The following is a 19,876-nucleotide window of genomic DNA, read 5'->3' on the forward strand; positions in this document are numbered from 1 at the left end:
CAACATGTTGACAACAGAACATAAGAATGAAGGTAATGATTCAACAGTTTTTGCGCGTACCTTATCAAGCCCACCCGCTTCTCGTCGGTCATCCAAGTCTGTATTCTCCCAAGTGCAAAATACTCTGGCAGAAATGATAAAACGACCTACAGATGTGTTGCAAGATATAGCAGACTCGGAGATTGCTCACAAATTGAGAACGCGTGACGCGTTTGTGAGTCGATTGAAGACGTTCTCTCTCACTAACTGGATGGGGAAACCAATCTGTTTGAGTCCACCTCTTCTGTCTCAATACGGATGGCAATGCATTGGCGCTGATACAATCAAATGCTGCTCATGTAGCTCTGTATTACATGTGAAATTACCGTCACCTTGTTCCGAAAATTACAGGGAGCACTGCTATGTTTCGCGTAAAAGAATTTTGGAATGTCATATGAAAATATGCAGCTGGCCAAGTTACCCTTGCAGTGATTCGTTAGTAGCTCCTTTCCAAAACGGCGTGCAAGACCAAGCGAAAATCATCGATGACTTCGTAAAACGTAGAGACAATCTACTAAGACTAGGCGCGAAAATGCCAAAAATCACGCAAACTGTGTTTACAGAATTAAACCTATCTGAGGCTGACTTGAACTCTATTGCATCATTACACCCAACTCCAGAAGGCTCAGTGATTGAAACATCACAAATTCACATATGCTCTGTTCTAGCACTTTGCGGTTGGGATTCGAAAGACAATGAAAAAATGCAAGCCCCTAGCATAAGCTGTGACTTGTCAAGCCGATCAGTTAGGTTGCATAACGTCTATAATGTGAGCGAAAGTGTTGAATCATCTAAAATCGTTAATATGCAAATTGATGTGCCTGACATCCAATCTGATACGTGTGCTGGTCCAGTTAGTCCTAAAAGACAACGGAATGAGTCACATCGTGATTCTCAAAGATCGCCTCTGAAAATTGCGAAGAAGTTTTTCCATCCTTTAGATCAGCATTACGCTTGGTCGCATTGGGTTTCAGTCTTGAAACCTATATCGAAAGATGAGTTTGAGACTGGGCAAGAAGATCCGAACAGGTATCAATACGTCGTGAACCCAATTATCAAGAACGGGAAGCCTGGATGGCAAGTCTTGATGGAAACATTACTCGGCCATAAAGCCACTCTGTCAATTTCTGCCAAAAGTGCTTGTGATGACATAAATGAATCTGAAGATTTTTCAGAAGGGATAGCCGCTTCTCATCAAGCTTCGGAGTCGCCAACCAAGGTGAAAATGACTCCTGAAAAAGCGGTTTCTGATTTCCGCAGACTAATGACTGATATAACGTCTCGAAAATAATCGGGTGTGTCCCTTTGTTTCCCTCAAAACCCTCGGTTTCAGACTTGGACAACAAGATCAATTAAAAGGAAAGACCGGTAATATAATTCCTAATCTAATTTATGAAATTTTTCTTCGCACTAATTCTAATCTAATTTCTGGTTTTCCTGTAAATGCTACATTACTGTATAGTGTGAAAGGAGTCAAGCTTGCTGTACACTGTACAGACATTTGCCATTCTCACGCCTATCGGTATGAAATCTGATTTGATATCAACTGAACTTGATGCAATGTCCAAGTCTCTAATATAGTTTGGAAAAACCCGTGTAGCTATAATTCTAATCTAAGTTGGAAAAAACTAACTATAATTTTAAGTCAAGTCTAATTTGTCAAAAAACTATATAGCTATAATTCTAATCTAATGTAGAACTGCTAAAGATTTTTTAGTTGTCCAAGTCTGTCCGTTGGATCTGTATCCTAGAAGTGAAGCTTCGAACTATGTTATTGCAATTTATCCGTTTACCGTATTCCAATATATGAGGCAATATTGGTAAATTTCTGTTTTTTTTTTCTGGGCGCATGCAAAACAGTCATTGTCGCAGCTTAACGATAGCTAGAATGTCATGTGGCTTAGCAGAGTCATGACTGCCTTACCAAATCCATTGTTCTTCTTTGGGAGGCTGAGAGTGAGGAAATCTACAGTGCCTAAATCAACCACCACCATAGAAATTACCACGATATATCGTCGCTGTGGGATCAAAGCAGCTTATGCTTATTTAACACATTTTAAGAAAATGCACTTTTTGTAATGTTTTCATTTGCATATCTTAGCCTAGATTATCTTTGAAACAATGTGACAAACATACACGGTCAACACTGGCAGAAAAACAATGAATATGTTACAAAAACTTGATTTTATGTAACTTCTGAAAAAATCGATCTCAAAATTTGAAAAGTGGACATAAGAAGCATAAGGTTTGAGATAAGACATTTTTGTGCCTTTTTTCAAAATAGTATCATTTCTAAACAAATACATGTTCATGTGCACCAAAATCACTTAAATGTCCTGTATTTCCGGTTTCGTTGCTTGGTTCCTAGCCGTCGTGTGTATATATATGTTGTCAAATTTTTGCATAGGAACCAGGGCACCGAGTAATCAAAACGTGGAGTGGAGTCATAAGTGAAAGTAGTTGGCTAAGATACCCGAGTAGAAGTGATGCGGTTGTGGTCTACTCGACTACAAATGGGTCAAATTAGAATCGGAAGTGATTTACGAGGCGTTACAAAAGTTATTTGGGTTAGATGCTAAATAATAGACGCAGAAGGATACTAGAGTAATGTATATGGTCTGACTGATACAGAATTACATATTGGTCATTAGCAGCTGTCGAATACCAAAATGAATTAATAATCCGCCAACAAGTCAATGAAGTTGGGAAATTTTGTAGCTGTTTTTGTTTTCGCTACTTCACAGAATTTCCGAGTAGGTAATATTGTAGGGTTACCATATTTTGGGATCGGGAAAGGAGGACAATTTTCAAACTTAGAATGCCGGAGGAAAGTCTTTGGGAAAATAGTGAATTTTTCTCACTTCGTGGTCGGTTGACTACAGAAAAAAAGGTCAGCTTTCTCGCCCAGTGCCCGAAATACAGTTTTTCTTTCTGACTAAAGAAAACAGGTCATCTTTCAGGCTATGCTTACTTCAGTGCTGATTTACGGTATTTCAGTCGAATTTGCCCTACATTTAACAAAAATTCCCCAAAAAGAGGACAAAATCTCAAAAAAGAGGACATTTTCAATTACCTACTGTCGAATAGCCTGCGATATGCTGTTTTACACTACAGGTCCGGCATGCTTACTTGATAGAGCGATGCGTTTTATCGTATTCCGTCCTGATCATATGGACGCCGTTCTTCGAGGACACGCGTGTGTTGTAGCTTAATTGTGCGCTTTTGATTCCGACGTGAAGTGATACAAAATCGTGGCAATTTCTAGCAGGGTGCATCTTCGCGACTAGCGCTGAATGACAGATTACGAAGTAGGCCTGTATGACTGCAATTTTCGAATTATATTCAGTTAGCCTGCCGTGATACAGTGACCCTTTCGCCAAGTTTTCATGACAATTCCAGTCGTAAAAGTGATGCAAACATATCTTAAATCTGGGCGGAAGTAGTTTACCACAATCCCTTGAGTTGACGTTTGACCAAACCTGCTTGAGTACCAGGAAAAAGTTGAAGTGCTCCCTTACTGAACACCGTTTTGTGCGGCCCACGAAAGCCTCAAGAAATGTAAAAATATTTATAAAATGCAGAGGGGGTCAAAGTAGTCAAGTAAGCTACTCAAGTAGAAGTAGCGACGAACAAATCTACCCAAGTACGAGTAGAAGTACTTCTTGCATGAGCGACCTAAAACTGCTTGTAGTAGAAGTAGAATTGACTGACTTTAAATCTACTCAAGTAAGTAGTTGTGAAAACGATCGTAATTCGTTCGCATGGATTGTCAAAAGCTGCAAATTGAGCTATGCGAAAGGTGCCGAGCTTGATTCATATTAATGCATACCAGGAGGTAATCAATTTTCGACAGAATAAGCATTCGTCCGCATTATGGGATGAAAATAATGGTATTGATATGGAAATGCGATACTAATCCTCTGTTTACTCGAACAGCACGTTTTTGAAAATATCATGGTATGGCGCACACCCATATTATCAGGCCCGTAGTTTAGTCGAAGATACCGAGAAGTTGTATCGGATACGTGGGCGATTAGTAAACGTTAATAAAAATATGGTGTATCTTAAAAATGCCATATTGTGCAGCTTTATTTCCGGAAATTGAAGACATTACCAGTGGCGGCTCGTCCTATAGGGCAACTGGGGCATTGCCCCACCTAAAATTCTGTTCAATAACAATTTAACCGTTTATAGACGCACAGCAATCAATATATACCGAGATCACAGCGAAACCCGCGTTCTTGTGCTTTCGCTTGCAAACGCCCATACATAGCGAAGTCTCTGCGGAAATCGAATTCTCTTCTGTGTTTTCGCTTTGTGAATGCCTAGCCGGGGCTTGCCCCGGTAGCGCTCATAACAAGCTTTCACTATCTATTCTGTCAAAGCCGCGCACAATAAAGAAACGGTGATTTACTCTCTCCTATTCGTAAAATGGCCGAGCAACCGGGGCAAATATGCTTGCTCGCCCCTATGGTGTGATGTAACAATCGTATCTATATCTGAACTCGGTTACCGTAATATGCGTTGAGTCGACCTTTGCTGGAATAGGTCGATTTTGACGGTGTTTCGCACCATGATATTTCTTGAAACTTGGTATGATATGTCGTGAAGGTAGTATTTAACACTGCTCCAAGTTTCAGGCTTGCTACTTAAAGATAATGGTAGTAATTCCGTTTCCGAAGTTCAGTGTGTGCTGATCTATCATGTACATAGTAAAGCAAACAGATTTTACTCAAAAGCCGGTATTGGTCTCCATTGATTTTGACGATGTTCTATACCGAGATCGGTCATGACTAGGGCCATTTAAAGTCATTAAAGTCATATTTTTTTCTATGCATCAGTTAGTCGTGCAATCAATTTTAACGTAAAAACCGCATCCCTATGGGGTATATTAAGAAAGTTATAAAGTCATATTTTCCTGGTTAGGTCATATTCGAGTTATAAAGTCATATTGTTGTATACTTTAAATAATAAGTGCCAATTTAAGCGGTGAAGCGATTAAGCACTAATTAAGTAATGCAAACTATAAGGTTAGCCTACATAATATTACAGTCACAGACCTATATCAGGTCGCACATTACATTATGTGGTCAGATATTGCATCCTGTTGCTACAAAATTCATTTTACTTCTGTGCACTGAAGTGGGACGTCATTTGCAGTTCAGTCAGTGGGCAGGCAAGCCAAAAAGCTCAGTCTTCGTCTATTTATATGTACAAATACATTACAACTAGTAGCAAACTGAAGTATATAACAGTTGAATATATACAGTTCACTTCAAGTTTATCCATAAGAGACTTAGAAACAGAGATAATATATGGGTCAGCATGCCAAAAGCGAGAGAATATAATGCAGCGAAAGTCAAAGCTATTGTAAATGAATCAAAATCTCCCCTACAGATAAAGTGTCCTGTCAGGTGTGCAGTTGCATTGTGGAGCATGAGAAAAGTTTTTTCATTGAACAGCATCTTGCAACACTCAAGCATAAGAAATGGATTGAAGCAAGAACGACCCGCTCCTGAGCTCTGCAATAAGCATTCTCTGCAACTGTTATGTTGTGTATGTTTTACTCGTCAGTTCCATGAGTTGGTTACATGTAAAAGTACAGGATTTTCACATAAAGTCATATAAAGTCATATTTTTCAAAAAATAAAGTCATATAATTGATTTTTTAAGGTCATATAAAAATGGCCCTAGTCATGACATTTGGCACGATAAGTGTTAGTATCGACCGCTGTAACAAGTTTTAAGTTTGTCACTGAACTATGTGGGTGGTAATTTCGTTTCCAAAGTCGAGTAAGAGCTGACTCTTCATTTATCGCCAACAAATTTACGCAAAAGCCGTTATTGGTAGGGATGGTGTGAACGTGAGGTTCACGTTCGCGTTCTGTGTGTGAACCTCGGAAATATAGAGGTTCGCGTTCACAACAGAACCTTGGTAGGTTCTGCACTGTGAACCTTTTTCATATATTACAATTTTCACTTCATTATGACATCTTTGGTTCGAATTTATTGCATTTTAACTGCGGGCCACTCTATGCATGACGCTGGCAGCATAACAAAATCAACACAAAACGAGTATGCACCTTGACAGTCTTAAAAATGTTACTTGCTTTGTAACAAAAGTGTGCTCGAAATATCCAGCTTTCCGTTTGTGAACATTTAGTGACTCTCTGCTTATTCAACCAATCGATGAGATTGATAAACTTTTTTGATGTAACAAATCTAGCAGGCGTACGGGGTCAATCCTGACTTCATATGTTTGCTGTATCATAAAACCAAATCCGTGCGATCGATTAGTTGGCTACAGCTGTATAACTTGTAGGATAGCCTAATATCGGTAGCAATACTCAGACGCCGAATACATTGTCCGGTCTGGCCAAGACCGTTAAGGTGTAAGCTAATATTCCCTGGTAAAGCGACGGATAATATTGATTTTATGGAAGCATTATATCATTTGATTGCCTCAGTTGATACATTTAGCGACGTTTAAAACGCCAGTATGCACTTCAGCATTGTGGCATTATGGGGCCCGAGTCGTCGCTTGGTTTCGTGTACATCAAATAGGCTATCACTTCATTGAAAGTTAGGTTTGGAATCAGCAATATGACGTCCCGTGACGTCATGAGGTTCACGTTCGCGTTCACACAGAACCTTTCAAAAAGGTTCGCGTTCACACGAACCTGAACCTTTCAGAGGTTCACACCATCCCTAGTTATTGGTCTCTATTGATTTCAACGATGTTCCATACCTAGATCTGTCATGAGCTTTCGCACGGTATGTCTGGATTTTAGTATCGAACACGGTGCCAAGTCTTAAAGTTGACACTCAATGATTGAGGCAGTTATTTCGTTTTCGAGGTCGAGTATGGTAGAGATGCGCGCTGATCTGATACTTAGCCTACCTACGTCATTGCGGATCTCACGCAATAGCTGGTGTCGGTCTGTGCTAATCTATAGTCTGCGTTCCATAACGAGATCGGTGATGATATTTCCAATGGTATATCTCGATGATCGCATGAAACAGCTGACCAAGATTCTCGGTTTGCATTCAAATATTCACATAATTTTATGTTCGCCAATGTCCATTTCACTGTGAAATTGTGGCCTTCAAACCATTTGCTTACAATCCCCTGTCAAATGCGATAGCTATTTCATTTTCGATGTCGGCTAACAGCTGATCATTCGATCAGCCTATTCCTCGATCTATTTTACTCAAAGTTCGGTGTTCGTCTGTTTGTATTGATTTTGACAGTGTACCATACCGGAATGGGTTATGAGATTGCGTATGCTACTTCTCGATGATTTCTTGTAACAGTATACTAAGTTACGGCTTTTATTCATGTATTTATTGATTAGTATATTTTCCAACGGCGATTTCGCAGCAGACTTATAGACTGTAAGCCGTATGTGTTGTGTCACAGTCTCCAGTTTCAAGGCCAAAATGTCCTATGATGTTCCGAGACCGAAGTTCCGAGGCTGCTGTCCTTAGTTCTTCAAAGACCATTCAAATTGATGTTCTGGATTCAATATGACAGGCCCAATCTATGAGATAACAATTGCGTATGTGTCCGAACTCGTTGACCTTTCCAGTTAGGCTTACGCAATCTCTCGAGTTCTAGTCATTGGAATGAGTCAGGTCAAGTCAAGTGCGAACATGAATCGTATTGAATCTTTGCTCCGTACGTAGTTTACGCAGTTGTCTTTAGAGCGAAAATGAGAGGTCTAGAAGTTGTCCAGTCTATTGATCCAATCGTACGCCGGATGCCTACGTTTTGGTTGCCTATTATCACCTGGTCGTAACTAGGGCTGGGCAAAATCGAGTACCTGAGTGATTCGATTCTGAATCACGTAATATGCTTCGAGTCGAGTCGAGTAATCGAGTATCACCAATTATGACGTCATAACAGAATGTATTACGTCAAAGTTCAAATATGCACCGTTTTGGCCACCACAAAGAATATAATGCTGTTTATCCATCTCGTAAAAGATACTTTGGTATCTAATCGACCATACCGATTTCATTCCACTTCTTGAATATGTTGTGGGATTATCATGACTTCGTAAATGCGCTACGTCCAGTAACCTTCGTAGGTTTGTACTATGTTTCGTATGCTACAATACCGCCAATCAAGGTTTCAAGGCTTCAACAGTGAAAATTATTATCGAAACTAGAATTCTCGTGGATAAATTAACTTTCAGTGGCGAGAACCGTATAATTTCAGTACTCGAAAAAATCGTCTTTTACTACTCGACTCGAATCATTAAAATTAATACTCGATTCAGATTCGAGTACTCGAATCATTGTGCCCAGCCCTAGTCGTAACCAGAGATGGCCACAGTCCGGAGAAGGATTTCAATGTTTTTTTACCTGGCCGGACTGGATCCGGATTTTGAATTTGGGGTGACGGTCGGATTTTAGCCGGATTTTTTTGCTGTGATATGATTAATTAGCATTGTTCTGGCAGGATTTTTTCGGATTCCGAACTGGACATTCACCAGCCGGATTTCTTTGGACTATGAATTTCCAATTGCCAGCCGGATCCGGATAGATTCGGATCCCGAAATTTTGGAATCCGCCCATCTCTGGTCGTAACCACCAGCTCAGTGGTCGTAACACACCAGGATCGTGTACGGAACACTTTCGGACGGGCTTAGAAAAATTAGCGTCTATCGATTTGCGTAATCTATAACTATACCATGAAATCATAACGCATGCTACTAAGGATGACCTGATACTTGATTCGTGGCATAGGGACGATTCTTAGTTCACGTACATTTTGTAAAATAATCCTTTGTTAAAAAATAAATGAATAAAACATTTGTTACCACACTTCAAGTCACGGCTCACCGGCAAACCTCTCGCGGCACCTACGTTAAAATCACTGTTGTCGGAAAATTCATGTGAGCATCACAAAGTTACTTTTTTACGTTGGAAAACGCCATTGTGACGTCATGTTGATAAAAGTCGCTCGCAGCCCTTGCCCCACCACCCGATGATATTGTCACGAGCCGCCACTGGACATTACTACACGTGCTTCAACATGTATGTCATCCAGACCAACCAATTGATCTTAATTAGAACTCAAAGTATATGATGCTGGGAGTTGGAAGTAAAATATAAATACTACTTCTAAAAGCGGAAAATTATTTCATGTCTTCAGTCCTGAAAGTTTCAAAGGTGGTATGTTAAAACAGCTCTAAAACCTAAAAGAAAAGAGTCTACTTTTCCAGATTGGTACACGCCATGGACTGCTAGATCATGATATGATAAGTAAATGCTAGATTGCGAAACATCAGTTTCAAACGCTATGATGGACCATATTTAGCTTGACGAGATATTTCATATGGGCGAAGGGCGACAATGCGGTGTGAACGGAACCACGCCAATCCGCTACCCAAATTATATTCACCGATACTTTTGTAAAATCATTTTGGTAACTCCGTAACCACTGAGCGCGAAGCGCGACGTAAATTCTGGGCTTTACTCAACTATCATGAAAATGAAATGTTGATAATCCGTGAAAACAGCCCCAAAATTCCTCAGGCTATCTTCCTGATTGGAGGATTAAACTACTTCTACTTGACAAACTGAAAATAGCGAAAAGTAAGTAAGTAGATCACTAAATATTATCAAGTAGAAGTAGAAGTAGCGAAAATCAGATCTACTTGAGTAAGTACCAGAAGTAGAGGAAAACTACTTGAGTACTTCGAAAAAGTAGAAGTACTTCGTTACTGACCACCTCTGATAAAATGCGAACTAAAAATCAAATTAGGCTACTGTGGATACTTGATTAAACTTTTCCTAATATATTCCAACATGATAATGATGAGTTACGTTCTTACCGTAGTATTTTTTATTTCCTTGATGGCGCGATAGCCCGACTTCAAGACCCATGCATTTTGAAAGGGTTCAATTGCTAAACATTACAGAATGAAACGTAAATGACATAATTCGTACCACGAGAGTGATTTGAGATTGGCAAAACGAGCAAGGTTATTAATTTTAAACCGATTCGCGAGTGCATGTGCTGGATAGCCTATATTCGTTCTTTGTATTTGTAGAATATTAATATATATAACATTTATATATTTTAGAAAAGGTAACGGTTACGATGTTGTCAGCGTTGTGTGTCCTGGATTTAAACCAAAATTGCAATCACCAAGTCTGTGAGCAGATCGCTGCTCAGACCCAAATTTACATCCAGTTTTAAGAGTCGGGACAACCAAACTTTCAGCCCTAATTTTGACAATGAGGGCGATAACCTTATAAATTCTCGTCAATGTTTCTGACGGGTGTACGTTATCATCTCATCAATGTTTGGTTTGTTTTAAATATACAAATACATATATATTATTTCCGTATCGTCGGACACTATACTTACAATCAAAAAACAAGATTGAATTTTGGCTTATTATCCTAATTATATATAGTGCGGCCCGCGAATGGATTCAAATGTTGAATGCAGCCCGCGAGCTAAATATTGTGCCCATCCTGAGTTGGACAATTACTTTGTTAGGCCTACTGTCCACCGTAAACTTTGCGCAATGATGCGGATGTGACAGTAGGGTTATTATATATTGAGATCCGGAAAGGAGGATTGACACTTTACCAAGTTACATAATTTATGATAGCGTACGAGAAATCGGGTAATATGAACATTTTTAGGGAAAATACTGTTCCAACTCGACTCCTGAAAGACCCGCTCTAACCTAAAATCGGGTTTTTCAGTCGTCACTGCCGTCGAAATCCAGATTTCGCGTCATTTATGACGTTTTTCAGTTGTCCCTGTAGCCTATATGTGGGCCACAATCGCGTGACTATCGAAGCTATAAAGGAGGACGTATGGCAACCCTATGGAGCAGTGTTCTATCTTAATCTTTTCGAGGTTTCCTTGTTCTTTTCATTCACTAATCCAGATTTAATTGAGCCGCATCGTAATGACGCCGTACGAACAGCGACGCAGGAGAAGAGGATACCAGATAAACTCTTGGCGCACCGCAAAGTGCAACCAACGAGAGTCTCCAACAAGATAGCGTAATGGTGAAGCGTCTGGCTTATTGATCGGTAGGTCGTGGGTTCGATCCCCGACCGGGTCAGATCGAAGACCTGATTATGTAACACTGGTATCCATGACTTACGCGCTTGGCGCTCATGCATTGTGATAGCATGGAGGGGTGGTGCAAGACTTTAGAAAGGCCGTAAAAATTTATTTCTGCAGCGTCGTTATCCAGCGGCATATGCACATCATGCACTCATGGTATGCATATGCAATGCATAGATCGTGCGTATGTTGTATATCATGAGTCGGTATATATGCCGCAAATTACATCAAGGACGAAAGTAAACTACGTCCTTTCCTCTCCAATCAACTTCGTCCGCACGCGCACTTGCTCGTCAGTTCAGTTTATTATTAAAAAGTTCACCAAATCCACCACAAAATTGCAATACAATGAAAATACTGGAAGGTGTTGAAGTGACTTCATTGGAGCAGTCTTAGAAATCAGACACCCACTTGGGCCCAGGTGATGCACAAGGTACATTCATGCACACTGAATGAAAGGGGCATATAAAAACAAGCGACAAAAATGAGGTGGCAGTGTCGGGAATTGAGGTCGATAGATTCTGGTCCGGTAATCTCGAGCGCTGACTAGTATTTATTCAGTAGAATCTGCTTGTATTTCGACCTAAATGTGGGACATGCTCGGCGACTGACATATTGCCGTGCAAATATCGTTCCACACTTCAGGTCCGTAAGATTTGATACAACGATGTGTTCTACCGCTGACGATATGTCAGTTATACGACAAGGAATCACGTGTGTTTTACTTGAGCGCTGTTGATTACGAGGTAAAGAATAACACCATGTAACAAAAACTTAGTTGAGCCTATTATTCGATATTTCCCTTACCATATTCCTTGATAAAATATGTTTCCGGCATTTTTTGCCACAAGGTATCGTTTAAAAATGTCATTTTAAGCTTTTTAAACTTCCCCCGCCATAATTTTCAAGCTCCCCTATTGAATTACCTATTAGCTGTGACGTCACATTGATCTATCATTCAATTCATAACAGTTCGTTGTTGGTAACAATTATCTTCTCAGTCTCGTTTAGTCAGTATTAGCTACATAAAGCAATCTCAAATTCCTTCTCAATTGTGGATCTAGTGAGTATATAATCTCATATTTATTGTAAACATCACAAATGTAATCTGCCTGCGGGCTGTTTTTGCTATATCCGTGGTCTGCATGTCAGTTTGAAACAAGTTCAAAATATAGATAGAAGTAAGTTTTTTTATACTTATTACCTTTACTTTATGAAAATTGGAGACAAAGATAAAAACTGGGCATTTCATGTAATCTGGGTAACATGCCGATGAAATCTGGATAGATGACTAAGGGGAGATCGACATTCAATGTCACTTGCTATTAAAGAATCTGAAGGGAAATTCGAAACTTTATAGGTGACTGTTATTTCTGTATGGGTGACATTGCGAAATTCAGAATACCCAAAATAACGAGTAAATGACCTAGCATTGCATATCCTTCTATGTAGGGTTGCATTTAAAACAAACAGTGTTTTAAACAAAACCCTTTAAAAAATTGTGTTTTTTTTTTAGTTGTAAAATTATGCTACAATTGTGCAAATACTTTCCAAAAACATGTTGTATGAGCCTACGGACAATTACCACCCGATGTAGCCAACGTACATCGACATGGGATGATTGGAACCCTCAAAACAGTCGGTTCAACAGCAATTAGTACATATATTTCTCAAAGAAGCTATATTTACCCTATATATTTTCAATTGTCAATGTGAACTGACTATGACGTCACAATTGAATATTCGTGACGTCATGGATTTAAAAAACAGGTTTCAAACAAGGGCCTTGTTCTGAACATGTTTGTTTCAAATTGATTTTTGTTTTAAATGCAACCCTACTTATGCCACCTCCTCTTAAGCACCTGTTCTGTGTTGCAACAAGTTTTCGCTGCCCAAACTATCAGGGAAAAATGCTCCAGAAGACTCGACAGGGCTTAAAGATACAGAAAATGAGTCCGATGACGACTTCAACATCTCTCACATAGATATAAATCCAGAACTACACAGTCCGAACCAACACGAACTTGGTCATTTAGTAAGATATAAATCAAAGGCGGAAATTTTGATTCCAAGGTTGAAACTAGGGAACTTGTTGCATTCATCGTGTCGATGTCCTTCGTCGAGAAAAGGGCATGAACGCTTTTCACGGTATTTTCTGTGGCAGGTTCTCCTTGCTAATGCGGGAATGTTGGCAATCTTTTGTAAAGCACTTGACAATAAAATAACTGCATTCAAAGGCATTTCGAGATGTAGTTGAAAATTTTATTGGAAATAAATAAATAAATACAGTCCATCCTCAAGATTACCGGACCACGACTGACCTATCGATCTCGCTTCCCATGACATGCCGCCGTATTTCTTGTCGCATTCTTCTTCTATACTATCTTCTTTACTTTCATTCAGTGTGCATGCCTCCTCTTTACATCGCCTAGGCCAAGGTGGGTGTCAGATTCCATAGACTACTCCTTGTCGCTTCGACATCTTCCTGTCTTTTCATTGTATCGCATTTTTGTGGTGTATTGAACTGATAAAATTGCCAATAAACCAATGATGATGATGATGATGATAAACGATGAAGCAATGAATATAAGCCACTGGTAAACATTATGATATAGATATATGAAAAAATTAAAGTGGGGTATGTCCTTAAAAACGCATTACCTACACTTTCACCATGATTTTGTTAGTTCCAATATGGATGATGTAAGTGAGGAACATAGTGACGTGTTTCAGCAGGATATATATGATTTGGAAAGAAGATACTAATGCGGGTGACGTTGCATCATGACATGGGATCATTTGCGGTCCATAATACCAGCGGATTTCTCTCCTGTTATCATCTATGGTAGCCAACATTTGTGCAGATTCTCTCATTTTGTTAGTGTGTTTGTACGTCCAATAAGGAATTATGTGTATCATTATAGGGCAATTTAAAGTAAAACGAGAATTCAGAAAAAGTGAAATTTCTCAAAGACTAGGAACACTTCAGAAGAAATATTTATATTTTAGTGATTGGTTTGGAATAGCAAAACATGATACATAAAATTTTTCACTCAACCAAAATTTTGCAAAATTTTGTTAAATGGTGTTATTTGTGGTCCATAGTAAGAGAAGATTTTTCATTTCACAGACGCAAGTCACGCAAACAAAACAATTTCCGACCATTTTTAAAGTGTTTGCATTGTTACTTGATGCATGAATAAGCCATGCTTATTCATATTATCCTTTTCATTAGCGTTTTCCTACGCCCAATAAAAAATTATTGTGATTATTACGGAGCAATTATGAGTTAAATCAAAAATAAGAGAAATTGACATTTCTTCAAAATTTGGGACACTTCCGGAACAGTTTTGGTATTTTAGTAATTAGCTTGGAATTCTAAAACACAATACATAAAAAATTTTAGCCAACTCAAACATTTGCAAAATTTTGTTACATGGTGTAAGACTGCGGTCATTGAAGCTTTTAAGTATAGTGCAGTGCTTTTTCAACCTTTTTGAGCTCCGTTCGCACTTTTTTTGTAAAATAAATTTCATTCGCACACACTAATCGAAAATTGTTATACAAAAAGAAGATGAAGATAGGCCTACTTAACAACATTTCCTATCCAAAATACAGCGTATTTTTCGCGAGTGAAAAATGCTTGCTGGCAGAAATCGTATTTGAGAGCTGACACTAAAGGTCCCGCGAGGCTCCAGTTTGTCGAAAGGGTGAAAACCCCACGTGTTTGTGTTGAGGCTTTTGCTTTATTTCTTTGGAACATAAGGTGCAAAACGATCAAGGAGAGTAGGCACATTAGAGCTCGCTACCTGATGATACGTTGCTCCGACTTCTGTCTCGCAAGTTTATGAGAAGAGCAAATAACTCACGATACTGTGTGTTCTACTCTTTAGCTCAATCTAACTTGAGAATTCAGTTAAATACAGTTTAATAACGGTAAAGAAGCTTTTAGACTACCACCAAAATCTGAGTTTTTGTGGCATCTCGCGTCGCGACCCGAGCCTCACCCATGAAAAGAAATTTATTTTTAATATTACAGTTGTATGCTACGATTTTACGGGCATTTATGACATACCGAACGCGCACACCATAATTCTACCCAACACTGCTCTACAAAACATTTCTGACGCACGCGATTTTAAATTAGGACGAATTCAATTCCTATCCTGCGTATCGTAGTTGTACTACTGTCTACTCAGATTGCAAGAACGGGACTTTTCCGTGCCGACAACGGAGCATATCCAATCCATCTCAAAAGGTTTGACCATCCAGCATCGGTCATTTTTAGACTGAGGTTTTGTCGCCGCTTATGTTTTTGGCACCGCATTTTATCAGCGGTTTGTTCGCCAAACTTTACGTCTTAATGTGCCCTGACGCAGAAGGAGTTGGCCTCGAAATGAATGAGTCACATAGGCCTGAATTCGCTCGTTGCACACCCCTACACTCGTTCATCCCAACGGTCTTCGACCATGTTTTCCAGAAAAAACAGTCGGACAAATCTTATCATGAATTCCCACGATAAAGCCCTATTTTATGCGTGTCTCGCCTATTGACAACAGTACCCAACACAGTGATCTTGGATATGTAAAAACGATCTCGGGATTTTTTGCAATAAATTCAATAAATATTACATACATATTAACATATAGCTCTGGCACCGTGTCGACCCAAAATTATACCCTTTGCGGCCCAGACTTTAATAACCCTTGAAGGGGTAAAAATTTGCGTTACAGTAACTTGCTGATGTGAGTCTGTAATGATGGTATTTACTACTATCCTCGTGCCTCGCGCAAATCGAACCGTTATTACGGAAATATGATGATTGTTTAGCGAAAGAAAGCAGAAAGTCAATTTGGCGTCATTTTTCTAGCCTGTCGCAGGCTCAGACGAGCTTATATACTGTATGTCTGCCACTATAGAGATTGTAGAGATATCTGTACTGCCACTACACCAGCTTCCAAACCAGGTTTTTGGTTACGTAATAATTATAGTGCGAAAACATTAATTCACTACGGCTTGCGAGGGCTACGATTAGTGGTGCGTCGTATCAAGTTTTTACAATTGCGTCGCAACTACAAAAGTTACACTGATCTTAAATTTCCTATTAGGTTTATTTGAATTATTCCGCGCCAGAAAAGTCACGATTTTCATTCGCACCATTCGCACCACCTTCGTCATTCGCACTGCAATTATTTTCATTCGCACAAGTGCGAACCGTCACGCAGGTTGAAAAGCACTGGTATAGTGTATAGTGACCTCAATGGAACTTATGCACATTGCACAAGCATGGAAGTTTACAGGTTCTGCATATCTTTTATGTTTAGAATTATGTCACCGAATCTTTTGAGCAGCGGCTTGTTGGACCTAAAACCAGGTCTGTTTGGGGCACCAGCTATGATACGAATTGGCTGATTTTGTATGTTTTGCAGTGGCTTCAGTGCACAATCCAAATAGGACGCCATGTGTTAGGCACGATATACAATAAAACGCATCGCTCCATCGAAGTGTGGTTCTCAACCAGAGGTTGCGTGAGTGATTTAAGATCAGACCTATAGTTTTTATGATCCGGTTGTCGTAAGAAATCGTATGCGCTTAGTATTCAACACAGTGGATTTGAAAATTGATAGAGTATGCACAAAACATGTCAAAAGTAAACTTTTTTTATTATGTAATTTTTTGACAATAATTTCGGCAAATGTTACGCATGGGCTGCATTTAGCGATCGCTCTGTTAGACCCACAATCCAAATGTATACTCTCAAAATGTGTCACGACCCATACTTATAAAATCACTGGTCCAACAAGAAACGTGTACGTCTCATTTATTACGCCATGATCCCGCAAAAATGCACATGCGACATCCTCACAGGCTGGTGGCGCCATAGAGTCACCATTACATTTCCCTTAATGCAATTATCGAATGTAAACATGTTCTTGTTCATGTTCAATTTATTTTCAAAAATTTATTCATTTCAATACACCCCAAGACTGCGATACAAAAGATGTTGAAACGACTTGGAGTGGTCTTCGATAGTGTAATTTTAGAGCTTCAGCGGATCGAGACATTCATGAATTTTACAATTCAATGAAGCGAGGTTTGGACTTAATATGTAGGCTAGGTCTACCAGGCTGTCGAAGTAGGCAAACTCACATGTTCCCAGATTCAATGACTCTTCCATTGATCAGGCTGCGATTTCGTAAGTCACTTCACGTTACCTTGCGCCGAGCAGTTGCTATTAAATTCAGATTTCACTAACTATCAAAACCGTATATTTATCACCGGATTTATGCACATTTAGCCTACAGCCGGGTGTTATGCATCAGAGTCGCAATTGTGAGGGATGTTACAAAGCTATAAGAGGGGTACAATTCTAAATACCGAAAATCTTATGTTATGACCGATCGGAGTATATTTTAGACTCAATGCCGCAAAACTGAAAATTTTGTCGCGATTCAGGTCACAGGTAATTGCTAGTTTGGGTGACGGTCATCGGTCATTCTTTAAATACTATAAGAGATTCACGTATTTTGTATTGCGAATTATCAGGTGGTATAAAGGCCTCCGATCCTATCATCACTGAATTAATTTGCGTTCTTGATAAACCGATTATGGAGGACATTGACGACTTTTATGCTGTGGGTTTTAGTCTTGCGGAATGAAATCTAACACAAAAAGAGTTGCCTTTCACTGTAGCCTGACGTCCACTTGTCCTCCTTTTTTAGGAAATTAAAAATGTCCCCCGAGGACGCAGAAATGTCCTCTTTTTTGGCAATTCATCTTCCTTTACAGCTTTTACAGTTAGGCTAATGGACAAGGTAAACTGAGAATCGGCATAAATGACGCGAAATAGGTAATGCGGACGTTCGAGCGGGTAATGCGGGAGTCGAGTCAAAAGCGTGACCTTTTTTAGTCAACACTCAACTCAACAAGATTTTCAAAATCAGCTGTTTTTCACTTTCGGTAGGCTAAATTAACTTTTATGATGTGAAAGAAAAAAATGCCCTCATTTTCCGATTCCTAAATGTGGTAACCCTACATACCCTGCCCTGCTGATAACCATCCAGTGATCTGGACTGAGTGATAAGTTTATAGAGAAAAAATCAACATGGGTTTCGCAGTTCTAAATCTAGAATCGATCGTCGACTAGAGCCCATAAGCCGGTAAACATATTTCTTCAGTTGTTGTTTCGAAGCAATTCGCGCTTGTGGGGGAGATAGCGCAGTGATGAGAGTCGGCGCCATTCACGCTGGTGGCCCGGGTTTGATTTCCCACGTCGGAGGTTCTTCTGCGCTCCTCGTCCCCAGTGTCGCTATTCTTAAGGCGAAGAAAAGTCTGGAAAAAAGACCCGATGAAGAAAGAAATAGCTTCTACACTGACGAAGACGAAGAAAGGATAACATCGAAGAGGACTCTGACATCGGGCACTAGGTCGAGGTGGATGCTAGTTTAAGAGACCCCAACTGGTTGGTCGTACGGCACCCCCCTCTCTGTTCATTACATCGCATTATTGTGTGTCCTGTATATCGCATTGTACATTGCGCGTGTGTCTTGGGCAGATGAAAATATCATCTGACGATTATCATGGCTTATTATAATGCGTCGGTTTACTGCCTGGGTCTGCTTCGATCGATAGACTCGGGCAGAAGACAAACTGGATGGTGCGGTAGGTACTCTGGGTCTCAGGTTGGGACCTATACTGAATTCGGTCGGCAAGTAACCGATACCATATATATATATATAAATATATATATATCGGCTTTCAATTAAATAAAAGGGCAAAAGAAAACAGGAAGCAAAGGAACATCGAGATATCAGTTTTGGGCCCTTATCAAGCGCCTCCAGCGTGGGCGGTCGTGGGCGTCTTCGAGCGATACCATATGGCGAAAAGAGTTATGCTAGAAACTCCAGTTATTCTCCCGCTCCCCCATTGGTATACGAGGAGCCATTTATAGTATCACCAGCTGGACTCACGCCAGGATAATTGAATCTGGCCACATTGGTGTGGGGTGATCAATCAATCAATCAATCAATCAATCAATCAATCAATCAATCAGTTTTAATATTTTCATCATTTCAAAACATCGCAAGACTGCGCGATACAATGAAAAGATAGGAGAATGTCGAAACAACTTGGAGTAGCCTTCAAGATCAGACACCCACCTTAGCCTAGGCGAAGTAAAGAAAAGGCATGCACACTGAATGAAAAGTAATGCAGATACTATAGGCTAAGACGCAAGCGACAAAATGAGGTGGCATGTGGCGGAGGGCGAGGTCCGGTAATCCTGAACGCTGGCTAGTAGGCTATTCATTTAGAATTGAATAGTATATTCATATTGAAATGAACCCGAATATTTTCGGCTGACACTCGTCAGGGGTAATCGTCAGCAACTAGTAGAGAATTGGAAAGAACATTGTATATCAACAATCGTATCACAAAATATGACGTCACCAGCATGAAAGAGAGAGCGTTCAATTATAGAATGTAAACGATGACTTTACTTGGTTTTCGACTCGCAAACATTCGCTGTCTCTGCACGAAGTCATGCTTAATATTGATGGTTTTCAGCGCGTAGTAATTCCGCAGTCACTTCGAGTGCGACCTTATCACTGTTGCACTATAGAATGTAAACGTTTACATTCTATAGTTCAATGTACTATTTTTAGGTGGTACACGAACTCCTTTTGTTGACAGAGTTTTGGTTGGTGTATTTTGATAAAAGTCGATTCCAAGGCACAC

At 39.8% G+C, this 19,876-nt stretch overlaps 2 protein-coding genes across 2 annotated transcripts in view; both read left to right on the plus strand.

Moving 5' to 3' along the window:
• The window catches only part of LOC145447021 (uncharacterized), a 238,583-nt gene that overhangs the window by 93,276 nt on the left and 125,431 nt on the right, over positions 1-19,876 (plus strand). The window lies entirely within an intron of this gene.
• LOC145446965 (zinc finger C3HC-type protein 1-like) lies at positions 5-1,864 on the plus strand. Its single transcript, XM_080325368.1, has one exon. The coding sequence runs from the start codon at positions 5-7 to the stop codon at positions 1,328-1,330; it is 1,326 nt and encodes a 441-aa protein (XP_080181494.1). The 3' UTR covers positions 1,331-1,864.

This window comes from Botryllus schlosseri, chromosome 9 (genome assembly GCF_051294905.1).
Source record: "Botryllus schlosseri isolate E-star chromosome 9, Bs_hap1, whole genome shotgun sequence".
NCBI classification, from domain to species: Eukaryota; Metazoa; Chordata; class Ascidiacea; order Stolidobranchia; family Styelidae; genus Botryllus; species Botryllus schlosseri.

Coding starts and splice junctions, on each gene's coding strand:
- LOC145446965 (XM_080325368.1), top strand. CDS start 5: ATGTTGACAACAGAACATAAGAATGAAGGTAATGATTCAACAGTTTTT.